This window comes from Gavialis gangeticus, unplaced genomic scaffold, assembly GCF_001723915.1.
Source record: "Gavialis gangeticus isolate Ggan-Ray unplaced genomic scaffold, GavGan_comp1, whole genome shotgun sequence".
Classification (NCBI taxonomy): domain Eukaryota; kingdom Metazoa; phylum Chordata; order Crocodylia; family Gavialidae; genus Gavialis; species Gavialis gangeticus.
Window position 1 is genome coordinate 20,220,698 of NW_017729029.1, and position 10,472 is coordinate 20,231,169.

Here is a 10,472-nt window from a genome sequence, read left to right on the forward strand (position 1 = left end):
AAAAAAAAAAAAAATAGAAAAAGTGCAGAGGGATCATAAAAGGGGAAGAATCTAATGTATCTATGAAACACTATAATGAAAGGACCATTCCAGTTTTATGAGTGAACCCTTAACACTTGGATACAAACATAAAACAATGGATCAAGTGTCCACGATGGTACACAGAGGAAAGCAGACAGTTTTAGGCTCATACACATGAGAGATACTTGGTCTTACTAGGAGGATGAATAACACATAGATGTGGTAGTGAAGATGGAACTGAACCAAATTTGAAGCACAAACAGCATCATATGAAAATCTATTCAGAGGAAAGAGGTATCTTCCAATTATGTACAAATTGGGTCGCGGGGAGGAGAGCAAGGCAGCTGGGGACAGAAAAGCCACACAGGGATCTCTTAGTGGCTGCTCAATCCGCACTGTCCCATTGATGTGTATCCTGCATGCGGGGCTGCACTGAAGGAAGCGGTGTGGGGCTCCGCCACTCAGAGCAGCAGGAGGCATGGCAGTGGGGATGAGGAGATCCTGGTGCGGCCCCACTGTTCCCAGCTGTGCTGGGTGTTGCCTGCAGGGCTACAGCAGCCCTCCGGGAAGGAAACAGGGCAGAAGTTCAAGCCCGCAGCCTGCCCCCTGTACAGATCTGGGGGTGCAGGTCCCTCCTTCCCCCTGACAGTGAACAACATGGAGTGTCTGGCATCTCCATGAGTCGCTTTCCTTAAGGCAATGTGGAGCCAGCTGGGAACTCCCAACACCTCTCCACTCGCGGCTGGAATGCCTGGCCAGGGGCATGTGAAACCAAACCAGTTCTAGCAGCCATTAAGGGAAGCTGCACATGGAGGCGCTGGCCGGACACTCCATGTATTGCCCCAATACTGCCCCGCTCCTCCAGCCCCCAGCCAGCTTCCACCCCAGCCCTGCCCCGCAACCCCCAGACCCCTGCAAGCCCCACTTACCACTTCACAGCCTCTAAGACTAAAGTGAGCCTGACCTAGGCCTTGCGACCGATTAGAAGTCACAGGCTCCACCCTTTTCCCTCCCCCTCCCTCTGGGCAGGGGTGGGGCTTTCCTGCCATTTTTGCAAACAGCTCTTGCAGGCTGGAACTCTACTACCCTGCAGAGCTCTTTGCAAAAGGGGGAAATCCGTGGGTTTCTCTGCTAAAAGAGAAAATCCACGTTTTCTCAGATAAAACCAGGGAATCTGTGGTTTTCTCTGTTTTTTCTGTGGGAAACTGAAAACCTGGCTCCCTGCTGATGACAATAATTTGCCACCACACATTAAGAATGACTGAGAAAAAAATCTGAATATTGCAAGAGCTAACAACCTTAAACTGAATAAGGACAAATGTCAGACAACAGAAATAACATATTTTAGTCAGCAGCTGACCTCAGAGGGAATTTTACTTGATGACTCAGATTCAAGCAATATTGACCATGCCAAAACCTGAACATTAAAAAGGAATTCAAACATTGCTATGAATACCGAATTATGCCCATAAGTTTATCCCTAACTACACAGCTCACACAACTCATTTAAGGCATCTTTTCTCCAAGAACATGGCATAGGCCTGAATGCTAGAACATGAAGTGAATTTAATGTTCTAAAACACATATTAGCAGCATTCCTCTTGTTATGTTTTTTGACCCCTTAAAAAACATCAAAATCTCCAAGGATACCTCCAAAAATGAACTGCGAGCACCTATTACAGTGTCATGAAATTGATTGGTTGCCAGTCTCACGCATCTAGAGCTATGAGAGGTAAAGAAAAGTTATACACATAAATTCAAAGACACTCCTGACCTGGCTTATGGATGTGCAAGAATTGACGACTTACTGCATGGTTAGAGATTCACTGCACAAACAGATCACAAGCCACTGACTGAAATATTAAGGAAAAGGAAAAAGGAAAAGGAAAAGAGTCTTGGAGATGCACAAAGATACAGCAACTACTTTTGAAACTACAGAAGTACGACATAACCCTGGAGTTCCAACCTGGACACCATTTCACTTTCAATAAAATACTATCCATCAAACATTGCAAACTCTGATGGTCTGGAACAAACTTTAACCATACATGTGAACATGAAGAAAGCATCATGCTATGTAACTCCACGCATTTCAGATGAACTGGTAATGGAAACAGCCAAAGATGAAACATTGCAAGAAATAATACAAACAATAAGGAGGGAAAAAATCATTTCCCATTTCACAGTCTCAATATAAAAATGAACTATCAGTCTTCTCAGGAGTACCCATGACGGGTAAACAGATTATAATTCTTTTAGTGATGAGAAAATAAATTAGAACAAATATGTGAAGGACATCCGGGAGTGACCAAATCAAAAAGCAGAGCCAGACATTAGGGGTGCATCATTTTTTTTGCTGATACCTGTAAATGATTATTAACCAACCATATCAGCTGATACTGATCCAACAGCTGATATGCAGCCTGGCAGCTTGGAGAGCAGCATCTGGCTCTTAAGTATATGAGTGGAAGGGGGAAGGAGCATGGGGGAGAGGGAAAATTAAGGACCCCATGGCAAAGGAGGGAATGGGGCTGCCCAGCCAGGGCAGAGGAGGGTATGGGACAGAGACACAGGCAGTTTGTCCAGGAAGCCCAGCTCCCCGCCGCTGCACACACCCCTGGGCGAGACATAGTGGGTATGTGCCGCCCCTATCTGCACACAGGGTGAAGGCAGGCTGCCTACTGCAGGCTGCACCAGCTTCTTCCCATCGAGGGGCCAGGACCAAGGCTGTGCTCAGGACAGGACATGGTGGCACTGGGCAAGGGGGGTATGGGGTAGCTACAGGGAATTTTGGGGTGGCTGTAACTCTGTCCTCTGCCCTACCCCACCCCTGCTGTGCAGTGCCTGCCCCATTCCAGCACCCCTGCCTACCCCACCCCTGCTGTGCAGTGCTCCAGCCCCAGCCCCACTCCCTCCCTCACCATGAGGGCCTCAATCCGTCCCCCCATACCCTTTCCCTCCCCCATTCCCCTTCCCACCACAGACTTACCCACTGGACGTTGCTCTCCAAGCTGCTGGACTGCATTCCTGGCCTGCATGCATGCTGTTGCTGTGCACATGCATGCAGCATTTAACAGTAATAGTTTTATAGTGGCTTCAAAGAGTATTACAGTATTACGGCCTGTTATGAGTGAATGGATTCCAAGTACGTGACAGAGAGAGACGACCTAGGAGGCTGGTCTGACCTAAGACCATGAGCCTAAGGGGTACCTTCCAAGGTCAAGCACTGAGAGATTTTTGTGTAGAGAGGCATCAGGCATGGGCTTCCAGGAGGCTTGAAGGCTGACCCCAAATAGTAAAGTTGATATACTCTAAAAGAAGCTATGTTTAAAAAAAGTCTCACCCACTGCTTCTACATGAAGTACTGGCTCCCAAACCTGAAGGAAAAGCCTAAAAATTTACTACAGAAATACCATTTTTCCCACTATAAGGACTGGAGAAACTTCAAAATAATTTTACTACATTCTGATCTATTACAGAATAGAATAATAGAAAATTAGGGACCTCAAGGCTAGGTACAGCTATTCAAAAAGCACAAGTTATGTGTTTTTTTTGTAAGCGGCATAGTTTTGATTGGTAGCACACAGAACATACATTTGTACTTTGGTGGAGGGGGGTAAATCTTAGACTGGGTTCCACCACTTTTAAACCAGTCCATGTGTGCTGAACTTCTGCTCCGTTAAGAGTACAGATCAGTTTCCAAATACTTATATGAGTTCAAAGTGCACAGCTTATACCTGGCCCAGGAGGTCATCTAGTCCAACACCCTGTTCAAAGCAGGACCATTCCCAATGAGATCATCCCAGCCAAGAGTCTGTCTAGTCAGGTCTTAAAACCTCCAAAGATGGAGATTACACAACCTCTCTGGGTAACCTGCTCCAGTGCTTAGTACCCTCCTTGTAAGAAAGCTTGTCCTAATATTTAACATAAATTTCCCTTGCTGCAACTTAAGACCATTGTTCCTTGTTCTATCATCTGCCACCACTGAGAATAGACTAGGCTCCGTCCTTTTTGGAAGTACCCTAAAAGTAGTTGAAAGCTGCTATTAAATCCCACCTCAGTGTCCTCTTCTCCAGACTAAATGAAACCCAGCTCCCTTCAGCCTCTCCTCAGAAGTCATGTGCCCCAGTCCTCTAACAATTTTACTACCCTCTGCTGGACTCTCTCCAATTTGCCCACATCCTTTCTGTAGTGGACACAGCCCAAAACTGGACACAGTACTCCAAATGTTGCCTCAACAGTGCTGAACAGAGGAGAAGAATCACTTTCCTTGATCTGTTGACAGTGCTCCTACTAATGCAGCCCAGTATGCCATTAGCCTTCTTGGCAACAACAGCACACTGTTGGCTCACATTTGGCTTATTGTCCACTAACTCCCAGGTCCATTTCTGCTGAGCTGCTGTTCAGCCAACAAGTTCCCAGCCCATACCGGTGCATGGGATTGTTCCATCCTAAGTACAGGACATTGAATGTCCTTATTAACCTCATGAGATTTCTTTTGGTCCAATCCTCAAATTTGTCAGTCTCTCTCTGAATCCAAGCCCTACCCTCCAGCATATCTACTACTCCCCCTAGCTTGATGTCCTACGTTATGGAAAAGCAATGCTCAGGCGAAATTTAGAAGAAAATAAAAAACAAAACAAATAAAAGATAAATATGGGTTAAGAGTTCTGCAGAACAGCAGTACCCAACACTGATTTTTTTTGAGGGGGTGGGGAGGAAAGGGAGACAACAGTAAGGAGAATGAAATGAGAAAGCTTATACACAGTTAAGCTTATACATAAGGAAATTTGCTTGCATATCCCGTAAACAATTTAGTGTTACTTACACAGATTCTGTGCTGTTTTTCCATCCAAGATTCTCAGTTCTTTACCTCTTTTCTTTGGCATAACGATTTTCTTTTCCTCCATGTCTTCTACTGCCCTCGTAGCTGTAAATGTACATATATATGAGCTGATGATTCACTAATATAGTAAATTTAAAAACATTTATTTCAGATGGTTTATAAAAGATATATTATATCATTATAATATAGTACTATATATCTAAAAACCTTTCCCCATCTGAACCCTATCAGTCAGATGTTTTATTCACTTTAAAAGAAAACAAAGGTGCTACCTCAATATAGTTGAAGACTTTTAAACAAGGAAACATACATTTTGAAGCACAGAAAAACCATGTGCGATTGTGAAGCAGCAAAAGGACAAAGCATGGTTTACAAACTTAAATCAATAGGGAGCTGACTAATAATCGTGCTATTGCAAAAAATATATATCTATATATAGACATACATGTAGGTGGGGGTGGACTGAAGTGGTTGGTTTATTTTTCTCTAGTTTTCCTTCATTCCAGTATCTTCAGCAACATAGTTCTGATTCAAAACCAGCTCAAAGCAAATGAGTGCCATCTACTGAAACACTAATATCTACTATATCATTCTGAAGGCTTCTCAGCAAAAATGGTAAAACAGTTCTGTTTCTGACATTTGATTATGCTTTAAGATGATTATTATATGTATTTTAAATATTTAAATAAATAAGTAGTCATTTTATTCAAATAAGAAATCCAAGTTTTGTTTTGTTTTTTACCTAACTGAACATATTAAATATTTTCCTGGCACTTTCACAAATGTCAATTAAATCAATCTTAAATCTACAAAGTTGTAGTATCGTTGTTTCCTAGGCTACAGTTATACATGTAGCACTTCTGCTTCAGTGAAAGTCCGATTTCTTTCAAGCACTGATTAGCCACTGGAAACCAAGTGAAAGGAAGCTTTAAGCAGAGGGCCTACTGCTTTGTTATCACACTTCCATTTCTTTTATTTCTCACTTCTGCCATACCATTGTAGGAAAAATATGTTCCACTCGCTACCAATTTAAACTATGCCACTTACAGAAAACAGTGTAACTTTAAGATTTCACACAGACACAAAACACTAATGCACAGAGACCAGACTAAGATACCTTAAAACTAAGAATTTTTTTCTTCTTATGGATGAACAGCCATTTCCTCCAAGCATGAAACACAAGAATGTACTCAGCTGCAGTCTAAATTGTACACCACATTCACACTGTATTGTTCATCATTCTTCTGCCAGAGGTAAAGACAACTTCAGCTCCCAACATTATCTCTTGAACTGGACACCACATTCTTTAGTAAAGTAAGCCATTTATTTTTTGCAAAAAAAAAAAAACTTATACCTTTTGGCCCTTGACTTCAAGGAGTGAAATCTTCGCCCTTTAAAAATCAACTGCAATTTTGGCATTGATTTCACTGGGATCATAATTCTATCTCCAAAGTTCAAAATTAAGTAGAGGGATGATCTACACTAAGTTTAATTATAAAGGTTTATCTGTCTTTTTTCCTGTTTATAAAGCGTACGAATCAACTAACTCGCTCTATAGACAAGAGAGTTCATTCAGTATTTTTATTTTATTTATTTATTTATTTTTACACATGTATCTAAAACAACAACAATGAACTGAAATGAAATCTGAACTCAGAAATATTTTTCACAATCAAGAATAGTTATATTAGGAGTAATTTGCTCCTATTAAAATTATTGAAAAAAATATAGCCCATTCAGACACTAATACTCCAAAGCATTTTACAAGATGATACATTATCAGGGTTTTCAACCTTTTTTGGTTGGTGTAGCTCCAGCAGCTGGTCAAGAAACAGGGAGTACTCCAGCTGATCAACAAGTGGGTAGGGGTTGAGGGCCCCCCGTGTGCAGAGGCAAAACCAGAAGCACTCCCATTTCTCCATACCGCTACCACGTACCCTCTGGGGCCTTCCCAAACTACCCCCGGGGTAAGTGTACCCCTGGTTGACAACCCCTGCATTAAGTGAACAAAGTTATGACAGGGTTAGATTATAGAGGATAAATCTATCTGAATCATGTCAATGTCACTATGACTAAAAAAGACAGACATATACAGCAGGATAAATTAGAACCCTGCAGGTTAACTAAATCAGAGATGTAAATCTATCGTGTCTTCCACCCAACTTCAAACCAACATGGCTAACTAACTCTAAAAAAAACCCTACAACCAATCTTCCCATTAACATCCTTTAAAGCACTGATGAAACTTCCAAAAACTCACAGAACGTACAATTTATAGGAACTATATAAAGAATCACAGGATAATCATCTAATGTCATTTAAATCAACAAGCTTTTGAACCTTCAAGGGTTAACAATGCAGTATGTCTAATGTGGCTGTACTGAACCATTTCAACTTTAAAAAAATATAAGAAATTTATTTTATCAATTATTTATTTGTAGCAATGTTAAGGTTTTGATTAATAAATGCCCACTAGTGTAAAAACTCAGTTCTATTCATGTACCCAAAAGTGTGTTCAGATAACTGACTTGAGGCATCTATGTCTGCAAATGCTAGTTAATCACATTCCTCACTGTGCAATGTAGTTTTCCCAATAGTTTTAGTTCCTCATACATTGAGAAATGTGTTCTACACCATAGTTTGAGATAGTTTGAAGTTCTCATTTTATGCACCACTTCCAATAAGCTTAGATAAAATTATATAGCACTTTTGAATTGTGAAAACATGTGAAGCTATATTTAAAACATTTCCCCCCTTTCTCCTTGCAACATGCTGTTCTTTTGCATATTCTTTGGAGGCCACCATCTCAGGCTTAAGTAAATATTCTCTCATTATTAACATCCAATTTATCCACATATTTACTCTCATACCCCTTCCCACCAAATTGCAAAGCTTTCTTGGACACATAGGCACCATCTTTTCTTAATAAAAACCCAGCCTTCCTTCCCTATTTTTATGAACAATGAAGATGCATTTCCAGAATACTGACAGTTTGACTGCTTGTTTTGAGATTGAAGAAGTTTTATCCGTGGGCCAAAATGACAAAGGTCTGTTTTCTCCATGTATCTCCTACAGCAGAGTTAGACTGAAACTGGTAAGTAACTATTCTAATATTACCAGTTAATACAGAAAAACTCAGTTCATTCTAACTTGCCAAAGGCTAAATGGGATCACTCCCAGCAGTAAATAAGTCTAGATTTAGTTGGTAGATTTTCTTCCTTGAAAACAGGAGAATCTTAGTCTTCACGGGCTGACTTCCCCAGGGTACCCATTATATTCCTCATGGCTGCAAAGATGAGAGAGCTCACAAGTAAATTACTTATTACACAGCCATAACTCTCTCTCCCTCTCCTTATATAGGTGCCCCGTAGGCCTCAAAGTATTCACATATGTGTGTCTGGCATGTGAAAGAGAGATTGGGTAAAAGCTCCCCTCAACCAGTGTTACTAAAATTGCAGCCTTCTACAAAGATTCATTCCCCTGCCCGTCTTGTATTCACCTGCATATTTTGAGTAATGGGTACAAACCACCATCATTTCCTACTCTGCCACTACTGTGTATTTTCAGATTATATTTACTATATGATAATAGACCAGGGGTAGGCAAAATGCTGCCCGGGGGCCGGATGCGCCCTGCCAGGCCATTTTATCCAGCCTATAGGGCCCCTAAAAAATTTAGAAAGTTAATATTTAGCTGCCCCTGGCTGCCTATCATGTGGTCCTCGATGGCTTGCCAAAACTCAGTATGCAGCCCTCTGCCCAAAATAATTGCCCACCCCTGCAACAGACACTATGTATAAATGATACTGGAAGACTCTCTCTCAGGAACGGATTATCAAATATTCACCCTCAGCAAGTGTTTCACCATATCAACATAAATTTCAACTGCATGAAACTGTGGCTAGCAACAGCACTACGGTTGCTATAGTCATTCTGACTTTTTGTCAAAAAATCCTCAAGTATTCATTGACTAACAAGAGATTTCCATAGAGGTTTGTTACTTTTTTTTTAAGCAAGGCAAATGCATAATATATAATGTAAAAATGTATTACTTTAGAACCAGAGTATGCATACCAATATAAACAAACTAAACTTTGTTGCCTCTTCTCCAGTTTAATTTACTAAAACAATCATTTTGTCATGTTTGTATCTACATGTCTTCTCTATTAATTTGTAATATTTCCAGCAGGTACATACTACAGCACTAATTTTCTATTATATGTAACAAACTTTAAATACAGTTTATCAAGATAACACTGAATGCACTATTCATTAACAGTGTACCAGCTAAACACAAATAAAATGGAACAAAGGGAAACCAGTTATAAGTCTATTCACTGGTACTCTTTCCTCTTACTATATCTTACGTTAGTGCTATCTTTTGAATGAGAGAAAGTGTCTGTGTGCACGCGCGTGCATGCGTACACTCGCCCACAATATATCTGTTTTGTTTTATCTTTCTTGCAGGCAATATATTCTGTTTAGACAGAATGGGACTTTGTTTTCTTCTCATTATCAGATATAATAATTAAAAATAATTGTACATTCTAAACTGGCACAAGTATTAGCATATGTGTTGAATTATCAGACAATACACATATGCTAAAGCAAGCTTAAGCAGCATAAGTATTTTTACTTACAGCACAATATACAATAATAAATTTATGGTAATGATCACAAATGAATAGGTATGAATGGTGGAAAATGCCATGAAATATTTTCTGTTTAGGCAGGACCTGAAAACAAATAATTTAAGTTTCCATAAAACATCCTTTATCATGTATCTGGAGGGTCACTTCCTCACTCATTTTTGGAAAAGACACATGGAAAGAAAGTAGTTTATATTTAATCAGATTAGTAAACTGACACTGCATGCAGTTAAGCAGTTTGCAATAAAAGGATTAACCATGTGACTAGCAAACCAGAATTGTTGTTACTATTATTATTACTATTAATTTAAAAAGCCTTTTTGCAAACTATTTTTGACCATATGTTTGTTTCTTTTTGTACCGTAATTAAGCAATTTAAGTGAGATATTATACTAATGTGCAATGTTACTCCAACTTAATACAGCATGCAAATAGGAATATTATGCATGGCAGTATGCAGGTGTGTACATGGAAATAGGTGGTCTGGGTTTTTTGGGGGGTGGGGTTTGGCTTAGTTAAATGTTGAATACGTGGATTATACTTGTTACCCGATTACTATATTCAAATTACTTTAGTTTTCTACAAAATTTTCCATAGTGAGGTGAATACCATAATTACTGTTTTAAAGCTGTTTTCCCTAAGTTGGGAAGCAGAGAAGGAACCTTTATTAATAAACTTTCTTCACTAATGGAACAGACCAACCATTTGCCACTCTTTTGCGTGTTCAGGCATAAGACTAGTTTTAACACCAGAACACTTTCTTCTCCTCACTCCAGCTCATTAAGAAGGGGAAACAATAAAGATAAGGTGACTCAAAATTAATGAAACTGTAAAAAAAAAATGAAAGTTCAGCTAAGCCGCTGATGACAACTCACAGAAAAACAACATGAGGGTCTAAATTAAAAATGTTGGTAAGCAACCAAGATTTTGTTTTCACTTGGTATTAGATTCTATTTT

General features: G+C 39.9%; 1 protein-coding gene across 1 annotated transcript in view; it reads right to left on the minus strand.

Annotated features, from left to right (window-relative positions):
- DIAPH2 (diaphanous related formin 2) overlaps positions 1 to 10,472 on the minus strand; it is an 899,992-nt gene that overhangs the window by 610,718 nt on the left and 278,802 nt on the right. Inside the window, exon 20 of the mRNA XM_019521025.1 lies at positions 4,850 to 4,951. Coding sequence (XP_019376570.1) covers positions 4,850 to 4,951 — 102 coding nt within the window. The remainder of the gene's footprint in view (positions 1 to 4,849; positions 4,952 to 10,472) is intronic.